Source organism: Zeus faber, assembly GCF_960531495.2.
Source record: "Zeus faber genome assembly, chromosome: 8".
Lineage (NCBI taxonomy): Eukaryota > Metazoa > Chordata > Actinopteri > Zeiformes > Zeidae > Zeus > Zeus faber.
This window is the reverse complement of record NC_137195.1, coordinates 27,355,130-27,380,963: the sequence shown is the minus strand read 5'-3', so window position 1 is coordinate 27,380,963 and position 25,834 is coordinate 27,355,130. Positions and strand designations below refer to the sequence as shown.

General features: G+C 42.7%; 1 protein-coding gene across 2 annotated transcripts in view; it reads right to left on the bottom strand.

Annotated features, from left to right (window-relative positions):
* Positions 1–376: 376 nt before the first annotated feature.
* grb10b (growth factor receptor-bound protein 10b) overlaps positions 377–25,834 on the bottom strand; it is a 79,288-nt gene continuing 53,830 nt past the window's right edge. Inside the window, exons 6-17 of one of the 2 annotated variants that reach the window (XM_080005279.1) lie at positions 15,873–16,029; positions 10,704–10,819; positions 10,095–10,169; positions 7,851–7,988; positions 7,173–7,283; positions 6,942–7,040; positions 6,506–6,583; positions 6,276–6,392; positions 5,658–5,724; positions 5,465–5,552; positions 5,155–5,248; positions 377–4,786 (exon numbers count right to left, since the gene is read on the bottom strand). In XM_080005279.1, the coding sequence (XP_079861405.1) occupies positions 4,640–4,786; positions 5,155–5,248; positions 5,465–5,552; positions 5,658–5,724; positions 6,276–6,392; positions 6,506–6,583; positions 6,942–7,040; positions 7,173–7,283; positions 7,851–7,988; positions 10,095–10,169; positions 10,704–10,819; positions 15,873–16,029 (1,287 nt within the window). In that variant the 3' untranslated portion in view covers positions 377–4,639. The remainder of the gene's footprint in view (positions 4,787–5,154; positions 5,249–5,464; positions 5,553–5,657; positions 5,725–6,275; positions 6,393–6,505; positions 6,584–6,941; positions 7,041–7,172; positions 7,284–7,850; positions 7,989–10,094; positions 10,170–10,703; positions 10,820–15,872; positions 16,030–25,834) is intronic. The other variant, XM_080005280.1, reaches the window with a different exon arrangement.

The window sequence follows — 25,834 nt, the reverse complement described above, 5'->3', positions numbered from 1 at the left end:
AAATGGTTCTTCAAAGAGGGGGGTCGGTGGTGGCTCTCCATAACCAGAAACTGTGCTCTTGTCATCCTACAGGTCGCCCACAGGACAGAGTTATTGCAGCAGATGTTGATGATTTAAGAATTAATAAAGAGTTGCATTGCAGGTTGAGAACTTGAACTCCACTTGCAGACTAACTCTGTCCTAGATGCAATGGTGTACATATACTCTGTGTTGTATGCCTGTATGCAGGTTTAAAAAAAACAAAAACATTCTCAGGCCAGGTTTACACAATACAAAAAGGCCTGCATGTGGAATGGCAAAACTAGGAAAGCCAATAATTACAATTTTTCAAGAAGGTCTCAGTCATTTGAATATAGACACAAAAATCTTTGGGATTTTTTTATAGCAATGTATTAATGTTTTTTTTTATTCTAATTACAATAAACAGAATATATCAGTCCCTTATTTGTACAAAAATACCTGAAAAGATTACAATTAAGATTTATAAGCCATTCAACTATTTACAGGTCGAAGCAAAGCACATTATGAATACAGGAGCTTTCTCTTACAAAAAAGAGATAAGAACTTACTGTTTTCTTTTTTGCATTCCCTGAAATACGTAATAGTTTATATTTTATATATATATATACAGACATTTATATAGTTTTTTAAACTTTACCCATTTGTACAGCCACTGTATTTTCCATTGTGACCATGTTATATGCAAACGCACACAAGTCAAGATAAGGATAATTATTCTACTGTTGCAGGTTTCGGGGCCAATTTACTATAAAATAATTAAATTGTAATCTGCAAATTCCATGACTGAAATACCAGTATCCACCAGAATTGGTTTTAGTCACGAATGTTTTGTTTTATTTAACTGTACTACTCAACTAAGTAATTGCCAGCTTTTCCATCTCAAACTCTGGGTTGGTTGAGATTAGGAAGCATTGAATGGTCCTCTTTTAAAGGCCGCCATGTTGTTTGATTGGGTCCTCATGCGCAATGACGGTAATCGTCAGAGGCACCGGCTGTGGTCATGGTTGCCTGGCTTCCTAAACCGATATATTGGAAATTGTTTCTGAGACGGCCCTCAGAATTCTCTTACATTAACATTCCATTCTTTAACCATTTTATTTCTTTAGATGAGAGCCTGTTGGTAGTACAGAAAGCACCTTAGCAGTAATCAATTCAGGCAGCCAGGCAAGTTTTTAGGCGTTTCTTTGAAAAGGTCATAAACAAGGGAACACATTTCATCCTTTGTCCAACATCCTTTGTTCAAAGTATCAGCGAAACGGCCTTGCCTTTCACAAAGGATAGTTCTCAAATCATCACAACCAATCACATGAAGTCAAGAAAAAAACACATCTAAACGAGAACCGTTCATTGAAACACCTTGCAGCTTAATGAAACAAACTCAACAATTAGTCCAATCATTAGTCCAACGGCGGACTTGACATTAAAAGTCCTAGAAATATGGTGGACCAGTAGTTTTTAACATGCTCCAAGTCGACCCTGAGCACCATTTTACATAAATTTATTTTATCATTCATTTATTGTTAATTTCTCTACTGGAAACAAACTAGCAGAATTTGTGAATTTTTGCACATTTAAAGATCCAAGATTTCTGCCATGACAAGATGTACTTTAAATGGTGAAGTTCTTGACATAACAACCCCCCACTAAAAATCAAAGCCAAACTAACTCCCCTAAAGATTGAATTGAATTAAAATGTAAAGTCTACTGACAAATTATTATTTGCCCTATGCCCTATATTTTTCAATGCATAATTACAGTGATTAACAGCCTATGTTAAATTGTTGTTTTGATTGTTGTTTCACTGGATCAAAGTGTGGGCACTTCCATATATTAAATCCAATACAATTTATTTGGGCAATAGGTTGTCGGTGGGGAATATTACAAATTAATTCTCATATGTTTTATCTAAATGTAAGAAATTTTAGCTGAAGGGTAAAAAAAGATTTAATGTAAGAAGTTTCTTAAAATTCTTGTCCTCTGTACAAGGCAAGGAAGTACCCAAAATAGTCAAGTCATTTTATTTTCGTTTCTTTTCGTATACTTTCTAATCTACGCATATATCTAATGTAGTGATTGCTTTGGTGAAGTCCAGATTTATTCATTTATTAATTCCAAAACAGTTTTAACTGGTATCAGTTTGAGATGAAGGCCATGAAACAATTTTAAGGTATGTATGTATTTGTTAATTAAATTGGAGAATAATTAATCTGGCTGGTCAATTTTGCGGTCATGGCAAAACGAAAACAGTACAGAGCAGCAATGAGGGAAAAAAAAAAAAAAAAAAAAGTCATTTTCAAGTCATCACTCATATCCAGATAAATAAATACATTTTGCTGAAACAATACTTACAAAAATGTGATTTGAGTCATTGCATTGTAGTTAAATAACTGACCATGCAGAGTGTAATTCTGTCTCAACCCGTCGATACACTTTAAGACAAACTGCAGGTAAATCAATGAATCAAATGATGGCTCTTTCGTAATGTTGCATCACAGGTAAATCCGTTTCTCTGGGTGGTGTGCTATAAAGTAGCTGACTGCATAAGAAACCTGCTGCTTTTACACACACTTATAAAACACTCATACTAACACTTTGCATATGTAGCTCTATGTGTGCGTAAGAAAGCATGTATGTGTTTTAAGGTGAACTCTGAGAAGTAAATTAAAAAAGTTATAGGTGATGGGTCCTATTACGTTTGAAAGATTTATTGTTGAAACACACTCCACAGATGGTAAATGTTGTCTTAAATGATGGATAAGTAAACTGCTCTTGTGTGAAACGACAGGCAAGGCTGGGTGTCAGGCTAAGAAATATAAAAAAATAATAATCTTAATTACTTTGGGAATCTTAGGTCTTCCCAGAGTGTGATTGATGCCCTCTTTCAGTATCGTTCCCGTGTCGTAGGTTATTAATACATGATAAAGTAACTTACAGTAACTCCATTTAAAATGGCAAGAAAAGAGCCTTCTCACCCAACTTTTCTCGTTAATTAGTAGATAATCTCTGTCCGTGATGGACTTCGGCCAAAACACAAATGGAAATTTGTTTAAATACTGATGTTGGGCCCAAGGATATAAATTGTATGTATCCAGTCGAGTACTACTTTACATAAGCAGGTGTAATCTCTTGCTCTTAAACAAAATAATTCCATCAGAACTCAATCCGTGTCTACTACAACTGTTCACAGTAATAGTTTCTCATTAATTACCAAAGAAAAGTGAAAAGGCTCAAAGTCAATAATTCAATGAACAAGATAATATTTGCAGTCATCATTAGTCCTTGAATTTCGAGTTTTACTCTACTGAGAAAAGATAATGGTTTTAGTTTTGAATAGCTATTTTTTATTTTAGTTTCAGTGGTTATCCTTCCCTGTGGCCCCGGGGGTCAACCCTACCTCATCTTGCGCTGTGTTGAGTGACGGAATATGTGACGAGCCCCGAAAACTGTTGAGGGGAACATAACTGCACTTTCAAACATTAACCAAAAAGCAGCCTGGTCTCACTGCTCTACCAAAAAGTAAAACAGCTTCTGTACAGTTCGCTGTTACCGGAATAGGGCTCTGACAGAGGGTATTACCCTTAGTCAATAATAATTTTTGGAAATGGGGGCTGTGCCATAAGAGTTATCTTGTTGGCGCGGTTGTAAACAATGCAGCGGTACAATTTACAGAAAGCTCAGACTTGACTTAAATTGAGACAGAAGATACAGGTACAACATCCTGTGTGACACTCAGACCCTGCATTGTCCAGCACTTTTTTCCAATTAATACCTTTTTATTTCCACCACAGGTGCAGACTTTCCTTTATATGTCTCCAGCCTTGAGGTCTACAAACCTCACAAGGGTTGAAAGAATGTCTCTCTTTGTCGCCGATGTTGCTGAACCGCAAAGGTTTTTTTTTTTTTTGTTTTTTTTTTGCTTTTTTAAACTTGCTTGTCTTTACAGGCCTGGGCCACTAGAGGGTGCGGGCGCTACGCCGTGTGGCAAGTGACTCGACAATGGACATATCAGTCTTGAAAGGCAGTTCGATGAGGGTGAAAACTAATGAGATGCTCAATTCTCTATCTAGAGCCGGTGAGGATTAAGAGAAAGGACTGCTGCTCATTCTGAGAACCAAGTGGTGCACGATAAAAACATGTCCTGCTGATTGTCCAGCTGAAGAAAAAGTTGAGTGTCTGCAGTCGCTTCCGAGAACGTTGTTGATCAAGGTGTGTGAGCTTATTGACTGTAATTATCGAGGGGGCGGGTGCATTGAACAAAAAAAAAGAAGGTTCATTATGTCCTTAGATCTGGCTTCTCCCTTCCTCTTCGGACACAAGGAGCCTATGAGCCCCCGACTCCTTAACATCCAATCGCAATGACCAAAGAACAAAACGACCCCAAGCAGGTCAGCAGACTCCAGCGGACTCCAGCAACGGAAAAAAGGTGAAAACGAAACAAAAAACAAACAAACAAGTTCATTCACCAGTTTCTTCGAAAACACAGTTAAAAAAAAATGTCAATAAATAAAATAATCGACAAACAGATGAATTCTGTTTGTATGTATGTGTTTTTTTTTCTTTAGGCAAAGGTGATGATGGGGTGTAGGGGATGCGGGGGATGTCATGGGTTCAGATGATGTCATAAGGCCACAATGGTACACGGGTGTTTCAGTTTGCAAGGAAGCACTCCTCTGTTGAGCTGGTAGAACTCCACAAGCTGAATCAGGTCGGTGAATTTGGTGGAGCCGTCGTCAAGGCTGAAGAAGGCCTGGCTGTCTTCTTCACACTGCGGATGACCAAACGGATCCAGGCGAGGCCAAGCGCACACGCACACACACACACACACACACACACACACACACACACACACACACACACACACACACACACACACACACACACACGGTAAGAAAGAACAGATTGGATTGTTTGACTCAATCTATCTCAACCTAATCAACTTGACCTAGAGTTTTCTCGAGGAGGAAAATGGGGCTCTGGATTGTAATGAGCACCACACATTAGAAGAAACACGACAGCGATTATCAAAGCTGATTCACACCAACACTAACTCAACCTTACTATCTCCCAACAGACGAGAAAAGAGGAAAAAAACAAAACCTCTTTCGATAAGTGACAGAATAAAGCGATGCCTACCGGTAGTATCTGGAAATGTTTGATTTTCTGATGATGGCACAGTGTGAGTACAAACGCCTTAGGGTTGCTTTGACTGACTCTCAGCAAAAACAACCTGCAGAGGGAGGAAGCAAATGAAAAATATAAACACCCACAAGGAATAGGGTCAGTTTCTATCATTTCTGTGTTATACCCAGCATGGCACGTTGCTTCTCGTGAACATGAACAGATTACTTTTTTACTTTATGATGTACTTTTTTTTTTACTCTATTATATAAATTACATGATTCATTGATACAAAAATATTTAACTGCGTCAGTCGCTAGCTTACCCGTCCACTTGTCCCTGCTGATGTATAATGCGATGGGATTCCTCTCTTGTAATCCTGCCGTGGAACCACAACTGGGCTACGTGAATGACTGCTCATTCAATAATTACAAAAGAAAAATATCAATCAGCTCGTTAACATTTACTGTTCGTATTTCAACATTTCCAAAAGCTTAACGGTCTGAGTTAGGACTTACCCGAGCTTAGCGAGGAGTGGTGCAGTGGACTGTGGCAGCCCAGCGCGTTCATTCGTTGACTCCTCTTCTGAGAGAGATGCCACAGATAGTGCAACAGGAATTAGTTCACAAGTCGGCGCAAAGAAACGGAAACACAGTGGAAGGAATTCCACATCTAAAGGTGCAAACTACATCTACAAACGCATAAAGGTCCTTCGTAGGGAAACTCTCATACAGAATGGTTCAACAGACCGTTGTTTCTTGCACATGTTTTCAGTATTTAGGCTATTTCAACTAAAGGTTTGAAAGGAGTATTAAATGAAACAAATAATACAAATATAAAACGTCCCTAAAAAAACAAAACTGAAATACCAGCCTAAACGAACCAGAAAAACATTGCTTGAATATATGCTTAAGTATATATCACTGAAGGTTTCAAAGAATTGCCAGGGGTGAATTGCTAGTTGATGAGCTCTGTGTACTATTAACACTTTAGAGTCCTCAATATTTTAATGGATGTTAGCTTGGTATCTGACTATACTGTCCATTTCCAGATAAAGAGCTACACCACTCTTTAGTGCAACCTTTAAGGACCAGACAGGGTCAAGTTTCAGAGTGTTTTTGGCGGGTGTGCCTCACCCTCCAAGCGTGCCCCTCTTCCATGGCTGCACTTTGAGCTTCCAAAGGGTTGTCGATCACCCTGCCTATCCTTCCTGAGAAGTCCATGGCCACCAGGGAGTTTTCTGACACACTCCGCTAGGAGGCAGCAAAGAGACACAGACGTTTGACTGACAAATTAGGGGAGCGCAGCAGTGTAACGCAGGTTTGCAGGTGTTTTTAAGCGAATACTTGTCTCAGCAGAGGCTCACCACAGGTGCTGAGAAGTGCGATAGTAAGGTTTTCCTTTGCTGGGGGATCTTGTAGTTCTGGTACAAAACAATTCCATACTGCAAGGACGTGGTAAGGGATCAGTTAAGCAATTAAAACAAGCAGGTTAAACAATATACTGGAAAGACAAATGACGGTTTAAGGAATAGAGTGGTATTTAATATAGTTAGTGGTGTTATGCTATTCCATAACCCTTTAATCATTGATGCAAAGCTTGACAATTACTGTGTGACAAGTGTTTCAAACTGCTATTGTACAAATTGTTATCCAAGAAACCATGAAGCATGCTTAACTTGCAAGAGTTAGATGTCAGGAATTCCTCAGGAGTTTTACAAAATGAGACAGAAGGCTTGAATATCATTGCTCATATGTTTTTCCGCTGCCATATCGGGTGAAAAGGTTGTTTGACGATCGTACCTTGAACAGTCTGAAGGCTGACATCCAGCAGGTCCTGCTCTGCTCATCTTCGGAACACAGCATCCTCAGCTCCTTCAGCTCAGAGCGGCCTTTATTGGGCTGAGATTCAACACATTAGCTGGTCAGCGGCTGGATTGGCTGAGGTATTTCCTATTATGTTAATAATGTAAATATCCAATGAAGAAAATCGTAAGTATTTCAGATTTTTTTTTCTTGATACAATCCAGATACCTTGATGCAGAAGGCGTATTCTGTGGGTGCGCCGTGCTGCTTTTTCCCCGTGATGGCTGTAAAGATGTTGCTGTCATCTAGGTCTGCCAGTAACTGTAGATGTCTGGGCTCCTGCAGACAGGAGCGATTAATATGTCACAACATCAGATGAGAGGAACTCAGCCCGGAGGTACGGGAAAAGACACGTAATAAAAGAGAAACAAGGACCGCCATTTGTGAAAGCATATAGTCTTTGAGGTAAGTAGGAGGCAAGTAAATGTGAATTTGTGAACTGAAATAATAAATTATTTTGCATGAAAACATGAGATGGTCTAACCATGCCACCGGCCTCTACTATTTTTGGATAAGTGAGGAACTCTTCTCTGGTTATGCTTTTGGATTGACAGCTTGCAACTTATTTATGACCGTTTTTGGAAATGTGTTTGTGTTTAAAAGTCAGTATAATAGGAATTAGGCCGTGTTTACACTGCAGGTCGTAATGCCTAGTTGCGATTTATTGCATATATATATATATACATAAACATACACACACACATTTTTATTTATTTATTTTTTTGAATGTGTATCCATTGTTGTTAATAACAAAATTCAACTAAATATAAGTGATAAGGACACGTAAGTAAATAAGGATGTATACGTGAAAGAGTAAAACCTTTACATTTTAGAACCTTTCATTACCTTTGAGGTTCCTTTTGTGGAGCAGTAGAGTCCTGAGCGCCGTAGGAACATGTACAGCTTCTTCCATGACTTCCTTCCTAACTCCTTCACATAAAGATACCCCTGGATCTCTGGGCAGCTACTGGCGTCTAAGAAGTTCTGTATGATCCATATTAAGTGTGGAACAAGAAAGGGGTGAGGGTTAGGGTTGGCATCTTTTTCTAGATGTGCTAGCTAAAATATACATCCGTAATTTGTGATAAACTGAAGAAGATGAAAATTGAAGTGTGTAAAGGCAAAACCTCACTGTTGAGCTAACAGAGGCATCATTAGAGTTAATGGCTACTGTTGGAAGTGAACAGGAATAATTAATTGGTTGTAGGAATTTTACCCAAGTCAGATGCTGTCGCAGCATCATGGACAAGGTGGAAGCCATACTTTTTAGCTGTTTGTATCAATCTGTTGTGGTTCGCTAAGCAATAAACACATCCATAAGATGCATCTATACTGGGGAGTCTCAAAACTTCACCGGGAAGATACGGTGGAAAAGGGAATTCTTTCTGCTGGCATTAATGTTTGGCAAAGAAGTTTTCAACACCTCACAAAACTATGAAACGACAAAACAATGATTTCTGTTTTATGAGCTGTTTTGCAAACTTGCTTGCAACTTACAGATGTGTAACGATTCAATATTTGAAGCACATGTTTTGGAACAAGCTAAAATAGGTCTCAGGCATGAGAATTCCCTTACTCACTCTAGAACAGGCATTTAGACCAAATCCTGTGATGACAGCGAGCCCTTATATAAGACAATACACGCCACACTGCACTTCCTCACTGACCAGTTTCATTGACACTTGCTTCATCCCAGTCTAGAAAACTGTCTGGATCTAACAAGCTTCTAACGGGCCTCGTCTTTGCGCGGGGCCTTTTCCAGGTATGTGTTGTTGTTTGTTTCGATGGTTATTTGTCTCGCCCGTAGTGATTCTCCCCTTCTTGGAGAAGTGATTATGATTAGGATTCTTGTTGATTAAAAAATGAATGAATAAAGAGTGGCATTGCAGGTCTAGAAGTTGAACTCCACTTGCAGACTAACTCTGTACTGGACGCAATGGCGTACAAATACTCTGTGTTGTAGGCCCAGCATGCTGACAGCACAGGTTAAAAAAAATAATAATAAATGAATGAGAATGAGAACATGTTTTTTTTTTTTTTTTTTAAAAGGCCTGCTTTAATCTGAGGCGCCACTATTTAAAATAAAGAATGCATTTTCTTATTGTTTATGTTAGCTGGTAGAACCTTAGAATCGCTGAGACATCTTAGACTGGACTGAAACGTAGTGTGAAACAGTGATTCAATGGCGGTCATTTTTGTCCGACTTGGTTTGTCATGGTGAGAGACCAAGGTTTTTAGGTCATACAGTACATTATAAGCTGTAGAAAAGGATTTTGTTACAACTGAATTTGTGTGGATGTGGATTTTTGTAACCAATATTCGATTATTGGGAAACGTATGCCTTAAATCGTACAAGGCCTCCTGACCGAGGACAGAGCTAGACTCTTGTGTACGCCCCCCCCCTAGGGCCAAGTCTGCCGTGCGACGGCTGCAGCACCCAAGGAGTTGCGGTTGAGCGTCGGGAGCATGACGTGTGTTTGACTGTTCAAACACACAAGGTGTGGGCCGGGCATGGTATGGTGAGCCGAGCTCTGTACGGTTTGCTTTTTGGCTGCCTAATTCCAGCCGTCACGCATGTCAGGCTCGCATCTGCGTGTACACTGAGACATGTCGTGTGTCAACACAGGGATCAACAGTAGTTATTAGTGTCTGCCCTTACGAGACACACTGTCTCAGGGGGTCAGGGGGGAGGAATGTCAGCATGCTGGTATTAATGTGTACGGTGAAATTAGCTCTGTGTGTTTATGTGAGAGACAAGCGGTGCGAGGGAGAGTAAAATATGTGTATTAGGGAGAGAGAACTTTGTGTGTGTGTGTTGGCCAATGCATGCTTGCTCGCCCTGTGTCTAATTCTCGCCTCGACATTCTGCAAGAAGGGAAATCCCTCTCTTAAATCTCTTCCTCAAAGGCTTCTTCCATTTTCCCCCTTTTTGATTTTTTTTCAGAATGTTTCCTAGCCTTGCTCTGAGGGCTTGGGGTTATTTTGGGTCAGCAAACCACCTTTGAATTTAGTAATAGTAGTAAAACCCATAATACAGCAACATTTTACTTGGGGTGTGTGTTGTGTGTGATTGTGTGTGTGTGTGTGTACCTGCAGGAGCTGAGACGGTGGAATAGTACCATTGGTTTCCTGGCACCATGCAACCATGTGCTCTGGGAAAAATGTCTGGTTGGTGATATAGAGAGACAGAGAGAGCGAGAAAGGGAATAATTATGGGTTAACAGCTGACATGCCAAAGCCAATAGTACAGCAGACTGTCACAATATTTCATGACGAGGACTACTCAAAGAAGCGGTCTGACATGTAACATTCTTTTCATTTCATCTTTTATGGGAGTGAGCGTTGCACCATTATCGTGCCACCTGCCGTCTTTCCTTTGTGCACGGTTAAAAATCAAACTTGCGCCGCCAGTAGTGGCCAACTCCAGCATCGTACATTCGTCAACACACAATGCTTAACCACGATCTGACGGAAGAAACTTTTGACGGAGGAAAGTTTTTGAGTGCTTGCTACAAATAAGCTTGCACCGAAACTAAACCAAGCCATATGATTAAATGCGTTCTGTGAAAAAACCATAGGCAATAGTAGAGCACAGCTGTTTAGCACTTTGTGAGGGCTTCCCTGACTTTGTACTCTTTGTTGTAAATATATTTTCAGCAAGAAACCAACAGCAAAATAGCAATACAAATTTAGTAATACCAGAGGGTTTCTGAAGAATTCATATTTGGCGTAGTTCTTCCTGAAGAGGATTCTACTGTCGCTATTCATTGACGCCTGGACCTGAACAACCAACTCATGGTCTTCTAAACACCGTTCTGTGGGGAGAAGTAAGGAAGAGGGAAAGAGAGAGCGTTAGGCATAGAATTAGTTAAACCATAAACCACTCAGTGAATGTTGAGAAAGTGAGACCATAAAATGACATTGTAACATGAATGCAAGTTAAACAAGTTAAATGAAAGGAATAGGAGGATTTGGGGCCACAGTGTTGCGACATGGCGTACAATAACTCACCCCAGACATAAAATTGTATGAAATCTGACTCAAGTATGTCAAAGAAGAATTCACATCAAACAAACAGCAACAGCAAATAAATGTCAAGGACTCAATGCGTATCTGCAATTTGTAATTTCCCCGATGTGTAGTTAGTTAACACACAAGGGAAAATATTGCCACACAGAGAAAGTGCCATAAAGTTATAGAAATGGCAACAAACTCAACCTTCCAAATAAATTAGTTTTAATGAATCACATAACCACACAATAGGGTTTAGAATAACTAAACATGCAACCACGGGGACCACATGTACTGTTATGTTATGCCATTTTTTTTTAATTTTTTTTTTAATCACTCAGCTCTAAAAAATACCAACAAATCATTGAACGAAATCACCTCAGCTGTCGGGTACGACATATGGACATTTAATGTGTTGCCTTAGCACATAGAAAGAGTTCAGACACCAGACAGGGTCTTAATTAGCATTAATACCGATGAAAATCTTCCATAAAGATTACCATCACAGACCTTGCAAGTGATTGGTAATTCTCGGACGCTTCAACAGAGCGTGCTTTAATGCTGATATTTTGGCAGCCTTTTCCCACCTGAGAAACCCTTTCCGCCACGCACAGCAACACCCTATTGATTTAAATGTGGAAAGCTCCCAGTCCAACATACTTATAGAAATGTTTGACATATCACCATGTGGTCTGACTTCATTCGTTTGTCTTTGGCATAATCATCACCTGTCACTAACCTCATATAACTGTCACAATTACACAGTTTTATCACTTTCTGGCTGATGAGTCACGCTAGTCTGACTGTGACTCACTGCGGCCGTCACTACCTTAACGACCCGTAGTTGTTAACCTCTTGTGGTTGACAGACTGAGGTCAATGTCTTTTAATGCAAAGGGCCGTCCCCTCCCATTCAGGAGCGAGAGTGGGCAGTGACGGCCCGGAAAAGGGACTCTTCCACTCTGAAAACGTATATTCTGGATCGATCCCCCCGTCCACAAAGTGTAGGCAACGCAGACACGCATATGCGCACGTATTGATGGAGGTGCATGCTCGGGATATGCAAAACTCAATAGATTATTTGGATATGCCGAAAAAATTCTAAATGAACTTAAATGAAAAATTTTAAGTGCTAAATGCGGTATATTTTTCTATTGATGCAGAAAAATTTAACTGCATTTTTCACACTTATAGTTCGACCTGAAAATAATCTATTCTTGCCGTCAGTAACGAATAATGAAATACTGTGACCTACAGTATCTCTCGTGCCCGCAGTGATTACATTGACCATGCGCACGCACGCACGCACGCACGCACGCACGCACGGACACACACACACACACACACACACACACACACACACACACACACACACACACACACACACACACACACACACACACACACACACACACACACACACACACACACACACACACGCACGCACAAAGACAAACAGGGATATGAAGCCGCAGACGTCTTTACACACACACAGACACCCGCAGACAGATAAGGTCGCACAGTTGTGACATAAGCCTGGTTCTATTTTGGGAATGAGGCCAATGGGTGTATGTATTGTATCTGAATATGCTGAAAACTATAATGTATAACTATAATAACGGGAAATTTGTTTCCCTGGGCCTGAGTGCAGGTGTAACAGAATAAAAGGCTCTAATAGAATAGACTTGTTCCGTGCCAAAAATGATGTCATGCCCAATAAGCGCGCCTAAATGAATTTGACAGCGTCATGTTGGCAACACTGATGAGAAATATAATCGGATCATGACAGAGGATGAAATATTAGCTTACTGATTCAGGAGAACAGTTTACTTTGCAACAAATCCCCACACATCAAAACATTGCCTCCCACTGTATTAAGTTGTTCCTGTTGGGTTAACAAGAGCAAACTGTGAGTAATATAAAAAATATTTAAAAGAAAAACATTTTGTGGCAAAACAAAAGCAAAAACAAACAAAAGAAGACACTTTTTATTCACTAGAAATTTCTCTTGTGCTTTTATGGCTTCACACATTTCCCGCCCCCCTTTTCTCGCACATCTGTTAAAATGTACAGGCTGGAGTGGTGAGCACAGACCCAACTTGTCTTGTATAAGTGCTTTATAATGGTTCTCTACTTGGGGGATGCTGGGCTGTCTTGGGTTCAAATCCCCCCACGTACACTGCCAAGTTTAACACACAACCACCCTGGGAAGCATTTCAAAATGCTCATCTTTCTTCACGGCAATTTAGGATAGTATTATTAACCTCTGGCCAGAGTTCTTTCTTTAACTTGTACTTGTATTATTCAATTTTTAAGGCTGGTCCTGTGACAGTCAACAAAAACTTTATTTAGCGACTGACTCCTTTTCGAAATTTTCGAAATTTTATCTTATTTTTTTCTGCCAGACACCATATTTTTAGAACCACTAAGCTGAAATAATTAAAACTTTGGGCCATTACAGGAAAAACCCTCTGGGGCCAGTTTCTTTGCAGGCCCCCTGAACATTTGCCAAGGGGGCTGCAGGCCTCAGTTTGTGAGACACTGAACTAAATCATTTGTTGTTGTTGTTTTTTTTTTTGTTTGTTTTTTTCTTCGGAAGGCAATAGGGGTTTACAGTCTTGGGTAATTGGGAGACAAACACCCCTGCTGCAATACTTGCCTGGCATCACACACAAAGAATCTATTCAGGTCTTGACAGATCTTTCCGAGGGGAGAATCGCATTGAACTCAATAGGGGCTTCTTCCCGACACCTTCGGCTCAATCCAAATGTGATTGTCCATTTCATTTGAGGATCGAAAGGCAGCACTTAAATCTACTGAGTCAAACTGAATGGCTGTCCTGCGTATGGCTTCTCCTTTCCCACTTCGGATTTTTGGTGTTATATTTGAGCCTAAGAAAATGTAGACATCCCTGTCTGCCTTGTGATTCCATTGTATGGCATTATAGCCTCCCTAGTACAAGAGATAGCCGTGTCAGTGGTAGTAGCGGATCAACACCCTCCAACAATACTGGGCAGAACAGAAATCGGCAAATGTCTTTGTTCTAGTGTTAACTGCAACTCATCTACTGTTAACTCACCTACTAGTTCCACAGCTTCATCGGTCACCCTCTCTTCCCTAACTGCCTCGTCACCTCTGCTTTTTACCTACTCTCCATATCCTGACGCTATCTGCCTGCTCCCTCTAAATATCGTATTACAGTAGCTTCTAAATAATAATTGGTCTGGGATTCTTAATAGACACAGGTGTGTCCACCATGCACAGGTGTGTGCCTAGTGCCACCATGGAGTGAAAAGCCTGTCTTGAGCTAAAAATACAAGTGATGAAATATGACAACAATGATAAGGTGTACGCATTGGCAACCTTTAGGACTGAATTGCTTCTTAACTGCAGTTAAACGTCAGAGTGGATGCTCCTAGTCATAAAGGCCTATTATGGCGCTTTTCCACAATTGAGGCTGTCGACGGGATGGTGTTCTTGATTCTCGTGTGTGTGGCCTGATAAGCTTTTCTGGTTTTCCTGGCATCCAATTTTCTTTAAAGATCCCGAGGACGATAAATAGTGTATTTTCTAACCTTCCTAAAAAAAAATTTTTTTCAAAAGAATCTCTGATCTCTGCTATCGTCTGTCCCTGTTCTTCCAAACAAAACCAGTAATAAGTGTTTTTTTTTGTTGTACCTTTTATGTATTTTCCAATAGTAATTAAAGAAACAAAAAAAGCCCTGTGTGGGGAGATGTTATCAGTCACTCTCTTTACCAAATTGTTCAATGATGAAGCAGTGATTGGTCAGAGAGAGTGAGTGAGAGAGTTTTCTCTGACCAACCAATAGCCTATTTTCGTTTGGAATCTCGACGGAGCTGGTACCAAAGTAAGTACCGGGTACTTGCCTGATGGAAAACCAAAAAGTGGAGTCGAGTTGAACAGGTTCCACGCCGGAAAAATGCACCATTAGTCTCTTTCTATTGAATTTGAACCTATGAATTTCTAATTCCTTCTGTTCATCTTTCATCCTCTTCCCCCCATTAAATAGTGATTTTTGTCTGTCTTCTCTGAGACACATCAGCGGCAAAAAGGATTTATCCATACTCCTGTTGCCTAATTCATGGGTGGGGGCCCAGAATGACAGATGCAGGCCTGCTTCTGCTGGGCCCCAGGAGCGCCGCAGTATTTTAATTAGCTCGGTTCTGGGGAAGGGGGTTCTGCGGTCCCAACGTGTTAGAAAAAAATATAGGGAGGCATTTGCACATTTCATTTCCTCAGCTTGCTACCTTCTTCCTATTCACATATCTGACTTCCTGTCAGGTCCATGGCCTTCTCTCAATCTACCCAGCTGAACACATCACCGGACATGCTGTTCCTTCACATTGCTGAGGAGCTGCATTTCCAGATCTGAGTCAGATCTTTGGAGAGCGTTGCGCTTCTTCCATCGGTGCCTTTTTCTCCCACTGTACATAGTGGGTAGAGATGATCAAGCAACACACTTACATAACTGCTTTCTTGCGCTGGTCGGGATTGTTTGAGATTATGTCCATACATATCCTACACAGTATGTGGCGTGCACTCATACCCGAGTCCATGCCCGCGAGAAAATATGAGCCTGTGCTTTCTGTCTGCCCACAGTGAATATGTGGGCAGACATGCATGCATCCGTGCATACAAGTCAATGCACCTGTGTGTGTTGGTGGACTGTTCTGTACATACCAGCCCACCCAAAAAGGATCCCTGGATGGGCGCACATGTGTGTGTGGGCACGTGTGTACACACATACAGTACATGCTTTTGTGCACATGCCTGTGTACTGTTGGGGGTCAGTGTGGGTGGCCTGGTAGGGGGTTGGTGAGGGGATTCACCACTTACCTAGCCCCAGCAGCGGGTGGTGCTCCACAAGTGACCAACTGTTGTCGTCCACACAATGGCTTTTATAGACCAGGAGCTGGCACAGGTTCCTGGCCGTCATGTCCGCCGGGATCTCAACCACTTTACACATGCCGTCCTCACTGAAGATCTTCACGATCTGTGGGGAGGGGGATAGATACCATCAGGAATCTGAGTGTGGAATAGGCTTTTTGGTGGTAACATTGAAAATGTTAGGACAAGAAGGGAGGCCAAGTTGTGTTGTTCCAAATTAACTGTTTTGAGAGTGCACTCCAAATTGTTGCTATAGTCAGCAATTACCATTATAGGCTAGCATTGCATTTATTATGTAGTGCTTCATAAGCTATAGCAGAGCCCTGTAATTTTAGTACACAATAGGAAAGAACAGATATTCAATGCAATGTAGCAATTGTGGTGTTAGAAATCACTGAAAGCACTTCTTTAAGCTCTATGTAATACACAACTAAGAAAATACACCATATCAGGAGTGTGTACCAGTCTGTGCCAAATGAGAACACGGCTAATGTGGATAATCAGTGTTGCCATGTATAACCTATCAGGGCAATGATTGAGTTTTAAAGTGTTAGAATCCAACATTCACTTCCTCTAATTAGAGAAGGTTTTTTATATCATAGCTAAAATATATATATATTTAATTGCATTCAGGGCAGCACTACCATTACGGCCATATTGAATCTCATGCAGGTCCAAATGTGCTTTTGTTGCATAATTTATTATCAAGGTGCATTCCACCTGTTTCCATTCTGTCTCTGACAAAGTGTGCATGCACACCGTCACACACACAGTTATGCATTCAGATACTGAGACACTTACTACGAATGTATCCGACCTGTGTAGAGTAGCGGTGCATCATGTTCCAATGACGTCAGATTTGTTTAATCCTTTCAATCAACCCTTTCCTTACTGACAGTCACATGAGTTGGGGGGCGAACGACTCTATATATTAGTGCCGGACGATATCGTCATAGGTGGTTGTTGTTAAGTCTCAATGTGGTTGACATGTTACAGAAGGGCCATGCCATGTCACCGACTCAGAATGAATACAACCCTCACCTGAGTGAAACGCATCCTGCACAGTCAATGCCGGCATGAAACCTCAAAGCGGCTTCCTACACAGGTATCTAGCCCGGTTAGCCAGCACACGCAACACCTACTTCCGAGGGCATACGCCGTAAGGAGGGGATTCCGTTTCCTTTCTGAGCCGCCGTGTCATTTGTATCACAACGGTCTGCAGAATCCAGGCCTCAGATTGATATTGGTCCAAAATAGCCGTGTCGAATTAACGCTAGAGCTGCCAATGTACTAGCTCGCTATTTTCTCTCCATTTGAAAGCAAAAAAAGAAGAATTTGTCTGACTTTGGGGAGCTGTGACACATTTAGTTGCCCGTCTCAGGTAAGCTAGCCGGTCTCAGAAGGGAGCCGTGGCCTGAGATCGGCAACAAACAGATCAACGAAAAGAGGGGACGGCGTAGTAAAGCACTCTTACCTCCACGGCCCGCAAAAGGCAGCAGTCTGGCGAACAAGAAGGCATTTTTTCTTTTTTTCCCTTTTTTTTGGTGGAGCGAGCCGGGCTCCCCACGCACACTTGCACAGTTCCTAAGACAGGAACCCCCACACCCGCCCACCCCCCCGTGCTCTGCTCGTCTTCCTCTTCGTCGTCCTTCTCCCCGGAGAAGAAACCCTGATAGAAATCCAGTCTCTTTCTCCGTGTGAGCGCTGGCGGTTGACAGTTGTGCTACCTGTCACATAGCCCGGAGTCGGGTCCTTTTTCCTTTTCAGCCTCTCCAGACACTGGATAACTGTCGTCTACGCCGCCGCAAACGTTTGACCTGAAACCAGTTCCTGTACAAGCTGGTCCCCACCCCCCAAACAAGAAGCGCACAAAAGTGTTGAGCTCTGCCAAGCAGTTTGGTACAGTACGGTGTTCCAAGTGTCGGCCGTGTCTGACAACTCTGTCTCCTGCTCCCTCTCCCTGCCTTCCTCCCCCTCTCTCTCTCTCTCTCTCTCTCTCTCTCTCTCTCTCTTGCTCTCGCCCTCTCCCTCACAAAGGGTTACAGCCACGGGCTCCCAGGCACAGTGAATCAAACCACACGCTCACCAACCAATCATAGGGCTGCAGCAGGCTGATGTAATCATTCCCACACAGAGCCAGGCGTGCGCGCACACACAGTCTCTCAGAGGCACGCAGACACACACACCCTCCAGTACACACACACACACAGACAGGGGAGACTTGCGCTCTGACACACACACACGCGGCTCACATACACAGACGCACAGTCATGCACAGACGCAGCCGACTTTTTCAGACTCCTCGCAAAAGGGCCCACGCTTAAGTTTCTTTTTCGGAGAAGTTAAAGGGAGAGAAGCGCTCGCCGGAGAAGGGTGTAGGGGGCACTGTGCGGCAGGAGCAGGAGGAAAAAACGAAACGAAACAAAGTTTCTTTGCCGCTGTCCTGAACCTCAGTGGTGCTCCGAAGTTTTCAAGGAAGGGCTCTCTCTCTCTCTCTCTCTCGCTCTCTCTCTATAGGAAAGGTAGAATAGAGAATGATTTAACTCAACAGGTTTCCCCGTTTGTTACTCTGGTGAGAGCCAGGGTGTGGGTTGATTTGAGGTTTTATAAACTAATGGGTGAGGTGCAGGATTTTAAACAACAGCGGTGCTGCGAGAACATCATTTTCTCTGTTTTAAATGGAAATGTGACATTTCGCACTGTTTTGTTGATTCCTTGGTGTGGTGATATAAATAAGTGTTTTTCTTTCCCCTTTAGGGACTTGCTTTCTTGTGTGGTTTAGGTTTTTATTTGGGTTTTTTTACTTGTATTTTTTTACTATTATTACTAATATGTATTGATTTGTCTTCCAGTTTTGTGCTTGTGCTACTGGAATCAGTAGATGCCACAAAACTCAATCTCCTTCCAAATGAAATTAAACAAACCTGAAGCACTTGAACCCACCACCCATCTCTGTGCCAACATTCTTTCCCTCAGAAGAACAAAAAAAAACAAAAAAAACCCTTTTGCTTTCCCCTCCACATGACAGACAGACGCACGCACTCACGCACCCCCCCTTCCCCCTCAGCTGGGATATTTAATATGGTATTGGACAAAGAGACGGCCCGACACGCCCTGCCTCGTCCTCCAGGCAGTTTTTCTACTGTTTGTTTGACTTTCTCCATTTCTTTTCCTCCAAATCTATTCTTTTATTTTTGCCTTTTATTACACTGTACATGTACAAAGAGAGTAGCGTGCAAGTCAAACTCCTTTGAGGGGGCTGAGGAAGTGTGTGTGTGTGTGTGTGTGTGTGTGTGTGTGTGTGTGTGTGCGTGTGTGTGTGTGAGCTTATTAGGTGTGAGACGAGAAGAGTTGTGGAGAAACAACTAATAAAGAAACAGGGGGGATTAGAAGCTGGGGCGACAGAGGTCAAGAAGGACTTCAGAGGAAAGGGAGGGAGGGAGAGAGGGGAGGAAAAGGGGGTCTGTGTGTGTCAGGTGGGAGAGGAGGGAGATACAAGGCAAAAGGGGGAGGTGAGATGTGCGCCGCTCGGATGAGAGATAAGAGCGATAGAGAGAGCCAGAGAGAACTGCACTTTACCTCATGCAAAATAATGCAGTGCTACGGATAAACTAAATCCAGTAATTATATATCCAAATTGTACTTCCTTATTTAATACTTTGCCTCCTTTGAATTCAACTGAATTGAGTCTATTGGAATTGAGATAGATGGAGAGTGATGTGGTGGGGTGTGGAGTGGGGGTGGGCGGCGGAAACCGTCCGGTGACACACTGCAGTAGAATGTGGACCATGAATGACTCCTACTGTTAAACTACATATCTGGCCTACACAGCTGTCTCACCCACCCCTTCCCCTTAACACCCACTCCACTCACACACAGGAACACACCCTCCTCTACATCAAACTTTTTGGCTGGCGACCCCTAAAAAAAAGTCCAAAAGTCTTGCGAACCCATCACTTTAACTTTCCAATGTTCGATCAAACAACAGCATAGTTAAGAACACGTTGGCACTCCATGTAATAAAATTATTGCCATTTGTGCTGATTTGTGCCGTGAAAATGATCATTTGTGCCGCTATGGTTTTTGATATATTTAATATTATATTTCATGAGCTGTTATGTAAATTTCCATTCCATCATCGTCCATATCACTCAAAAATAGTCTTAGTTCTATGTTTGTGCTTGGGTTGACCAAACGTCCCGATTTGTGGGACGGTCCCACATTTTGACCAATTGTGCCGCAACCAGACGGAATGTCTCGCACTTTGCCAATTGTCCCGCGTCCTGCAACCAGATGGAATCCCACATTTTGATCAATTGAAACTTGTAAATTGAAATATACATATTTTTTATCATATTAACATTTATTCCGAAGCATGCTGTGCAGAGAGTCAGTGTATCAACAGCTTTTGTGACAGCAAAGTGTCTCCTCTTTTTCGAAGGCTGTGCTGTCGGGACAGGAGTGGGATAGTGAGTTGCTATGGTTACAGGGACGCACAGGCATGCGGCGTTCTCTTTTTCTCTTATGGAAAACGTAGCCTGCTTCGTTGTGCATCTACTGAATAATTTAACTGAGAGAATAATTTGGGGTTTTTTATCTTTGAAAAATTATTTAGAAAATAAATACACATTTTCCTTTTTTGTGCATGTTCAGAAAATCATCTGGCGACCCCTCCCCAGGGGGTCAAGACCCATAGGTTGAGAACCCCTGCTCTGCATCACTGCAAGTGAGTTAGTTGGGAGAGCCACGACGCAGCATGTGAGGTGCCTGGCAGCGTGCGCTGCAGTGCAAGTTAAAGGATACGGACACTAGTCCGTATCAAAATGTTGTCCTCCATCATCCATGACTGTGCAACCGAGCACAACTTTGCTCAATGCTTGGGGGGGGGTTTCCATTTTCTTTTTTTTTTTGTCAGTCAGTGTGCATTACAGTAACAGGATGAAACAGAAGCTTATAAAAATGCACAGGGATAATGTGAGTTAGGAAATAGAATAATACAAGGTGGGGCATTTTAGCTGGTTGACATGCATCAGTCTCTTGTGTTATAGACTTACATTACTGTGGATATAGCTAAAAGAGCTGATTTGCGAAAGTACAAAAGAGTCAAAACCCTGAAAACCAATGGTTTTCACCATTTTTATATAACCTGTAAAAATATAACATCACTGATGTTGTTTTCCCATCACACCTGGTGACCACGCACATGAGTAGATTAACTGTCTGCCAGTCTAAGCCGCCACGGTTATTGTGGTCCTGAATTTATTTTCATAATACTGCTTCAGTTTTTCCCTTCTGCACTGTTGACTGGAGTGGTATATGCAAACTTCCGCTAACCACAAAGGAATCTTCTGGTAGACCTTTTGATTCCGGGTCGCCGCCTCAAAATCTCCCTGAATCTCCTGCTCAGAAAACATACAAATTAGTGCTTGAACTTTGTCAGCGGTCCATTGGTCGCTGTATTCTGGTTTGTGGCTTTCCATTTTCTTTTATTAAACCAAAGACGTGAGGGGAAATTAGTACCTCAAACAAACAGTGAGTGTTGGTGGTTGGTGCGCTTGACGATTCTGGCATAGTTTGTGTTTGATCAATTGCCGTTGTTCGGTACTGCAAACTCTGCCGCAATGGTTGCCGTTTCAGCGAAAAGTAAGGCCTCAGCCAATTTTGGTGGGTGAGGAGACAGCCGATGCTCTTATCCATTGTGGAGCTGCAGAAGGGCCTCTCAACCTCTCAGATGACTCAGGTCTGATAACAGCCCAATGATGTAATCCCTCAGGGAGTGACTGGGAGCTGCAGGGCGACGTGCACAAGCTCACACACAGATGTGCCACCTCTCACATACACACACAACCTGACGCCTGTACTCGCGCACACACACACACACACACACACACACACACACACACACACACACACACACACACACACACACACACACACACACACACACACACACACACACACACACACACACACACAAAGACAGTGAGGCGCGGAGATGTCAGGTCATCACGCAACAAAGACCTTCACAGACGTTTACACCCAATCACAAGAGTTTGCACAGACATTAAACAGACAGAAACTGGAAAAGAAGCAGGCAAACAGAAACTTAAATTAAGAAGTATGAGAACATCGGCTGTGCAAACAGGGGAGAGCGCACGAAAAATACACACCCGTACAGACACACACAGGCGTGAATACACACCAAACAGACATGCAGATGCTTGTGCGTCTACACTTTGAGACTTGGCGCCGGTTCTATAAATAGATCTGCTGGTATTACACATACATTACAAGCCATTACATCAGATAAGAGTTTCAGGCTGATCACAAGTTCTAAAGTATATTAACCACTTAGAGAAGCAAGCAAATGGACAAATCGCTGTCCGTTGTATTTATAATAACGATGCATTGTTGTGGGAAGAACAGCTTGCACAAAGAAAGGGACAGGGAAAGGGAGAAAATAAATTGTTTGTATAAGCAAGTTGTGATAAAAGACGTTGTATTCAGCTGTCGGCACCATCTCTCCATTTGCGTTGCCTCTTAGTTATGTATCTATGTTTCATGTCTAAAAGCCTTGAAAATTATATGAAAATGAAGGATTTCCATGCATTTCGGTCGTTCGTCTTGTCAGGGAATTTCTATTCAGATGCAAATTCGCTGTGATGTCAGCGAATGACTTCATGCCTGCCCTTCCCGGAAACTCTTAGCGACTTAGGGAACACACACAGACACACAGGCACACACACACACAGGCACTCACGCACACACACACACACACACACACACACACACACACACACACACACACACACACACACACACACACACACACACACACACACACACACACACACACACACACACACACACACCTCATGGGAGCTCATGTGCTCAGTGCTTTCCAGGCCATTAATCATGGGGTCAGTATTAATATTGTTTTTGCGGGATTAAAAAAAGAAAGTCAAATTGCTCTGAATAGTACTAGTACTGATGGAATTTCCTCAGAGCTAATTGATTTGAATTGTATTATTTTATTATTCGTATTTCACAGTTAAGGTCTTGGACAGAATGTTATACATACAGAGCAAGATAATGTATTGCAGGAATCATTTTTCATTCACACATTGACTTAAATTACAGCTAAGTGCCGTCCTCCTCTTCAAAACCATCGCAGAGCTTAATATATAAGCTTTATTGAGTAAACTTACTTAACCGACTGCCAAAACCCAAGATAAAATGGAATAAAACAAAATTAAAACAAGCTTAACTGAAGTGAAAGCAAACTCGACGGAACTGAAAGACCCTAAAATGTGTCTGGGAAATAGAACAAAACAAAACAAAAAAACGTGGGCGCTGATAATCTGATTCTGGCTCCCAGCGCGGACCCTGCTGCATTCCCATTGTGACCAGTAGCTCCAATAATGGACCTCTCTGACTGTAATGCGCTGTTTGTTTGATTGTGTGTGGTCCGACTCGCCCCCTCGCCACTGACGTCCGCGTAATGAGATGGGGGCGGAGAAAGCCTGAATGAGCCGCAGACAATCGGCTCTCCCCACAAAAAAAGCATCTAAAGCATCTATCTATTCGAGTGAGGGGCACTAGCAAAGAAAAACTCTGCTGATTCATGAGGAAGGGGCGGCAAATTTGCCATTTTCATCCAATTACGCCGTTAAATGAAGATCTGTCACAGGAGGCCCTGCCGGGCTAAGTGGTTGTGTGGGGGGGGGGGCTGGGTGATTTTGGTACTAGAAGTGGTAGTTTGGGAAGGTTAGGAAGACAAGAATGAAGAAGGGCTAAAGGTGAAAGCGAGAGGGGTGTGTGTGTTTTGGGGGGTGAGGCTGCTGGCGCTCGCAGACAGTGCAGAGTCACGTACTGTTTGGTGGAGCGGTGCCACGCTGGTTAGGCCACAGAGCCTGTTCTGTCTGTAAACAATGGAATCTTTTAGCACCCACGCACACAGTCTCAGAACGTCAGGAGGTTGGCGGCTCCTGGATGCCAGCCAAGTCAAATTTAGCAGTGCAGCACACAAATGCAGGTCAGGTTCTTCCCTTCCAAACCCTCCCCAGTCTTCTTTTTTATATAAATATATAAATTGTATGCTCGGTTTGATTTAATATTGTGGAGTAGAAACGTTTGCCTCCAAAAACCCATCACCATGGTGTGAAAATAAATAAACCCCTGCATTTGGTTTATATACACTGATCAGCCACAACATTAAAACCACTGACGGGTGAAGTGAATAACATTGATCATCTTGTTACAATGGCACCTCTCAAGGGGTGGGATATATTTGGCAGCATGTGAACAGTCAGTTCTTGAAGTTGATGTGTTGGAAGCAAGAAAAATGGAGAAGCGTAAGGACCTGAGCGACTTTGAAAAGGGCCAAATTGTGATGGCTAGACGGGTCACAGCATCTCCAAAATAGTAAGTAAGTAAGTAAGTTAGTAAAAATTTATTAATAGCACCTTTCCAACAATAAATGGCAGGTCTTGTGGGGTGTTCCCGGTATGCAGTGGATAGTACCGACCAAAAGTGTTCCAAGGAAGGACAACCGCTAAACCGGTGACAGGGTCATGGGCGCCCAAGGCTCTTTGATGCGCGTGAAGAGCTAAGCCCAGCCCATCTACTCCGATCCCACAGAAGAGCTACTGTAGCACAAATTGCTGAAAGAGTTAATGCTGCTATGATAGAAAGGTGTCAGAACACACAGTGCATCACAGCTTGCTGTGTATGGCGCTGCGTAGACGCAGACGGTCAGAGTGCCCATGCTGACCCCTGTCCACAGCCAAAAGCGGCTACAATGGGCACGTGAGCGTCAGAATTGAACCATGGAGCAATGGAAGAACGATGCCTGGTCTGATAAATCATGTTTTCTTTTAAATCATGTGGATGGTTGGGTGCGTGTGCGTCGTTTACCTGGGGAAGAGATGGCACCAGGATGCACTATGGGAAGAAGACAAGCCGGCGGAGGCAGTGTGATGCTCTGGGCAATGTTCTGCTGGGAAACCTTGGGTCCTGGCATCATGTGGATGTTACTTTGACATGTAGCACCTACATAAACATTGTTGCAGACCAAGTACACCCCCCTTCATGGCAACAGTATTCCCTGATGGCAGAGGCCTCTTTAAGCAGGATAATGCGGTTTCAAGAACATGACAAAGAGTTCAAGGTGTTGACTTGGCCTCCAAATTCCCCAGATCTCAAATCTGATCGAGCATCTGTGGGATGAGCTGGAACAACAAGCCCGATCCATGGAGGCCCCACCTCACAACTTACACGACTTAAAGGATCTGCTGCTCACGTCTTTGTGCCAGATACCACAGGACACCTTCAGAGGTCTTGTGGAGTCCATGCCTCGACAGGTCAGAGCTGTTTTGGCAGAACCAAGGGGTCCTACACAATATTAGACAGATGGTTTTAATGTTGTGGCTAATCGGTGTAGTTATAACTTTAATTCATAGGGCCATACATTTTGTCACGGCTCTGATACGATAAGACTATCGGTGATGGTATCTCGCTCATTTCATCACCTTAGTGGCGTCTGCTATCTATCCGCACAACGCTCCGTCTCATCTGGGAATTTTCCGACAAGGTCTCAGCCTGAGGACTTGGCCACTCTACACAGAACTGAATCTGCCTCGTCGCTTTAATCACGCGGCAGTGTTTAAGTCACACAACTGATGGCGGCGATGAAAGAGGTCGGGTGGGAGGGGTTAAGCCACAATGGTCTCTCCATCTGACTACGGTGGCGACCTACTGAGAAATGCCCCACATGGGGCTAAATGTTTCCCCAACAGGAGCAAAAGCTTAATTGCACACCAGGGCCAAATGCCAGCATATCCTGGGCAGCAAATGTCCTTTCAGGCGAATGATTTTTGGGACCATTGTGCGGTTACAGTGGGAGGAGGGGG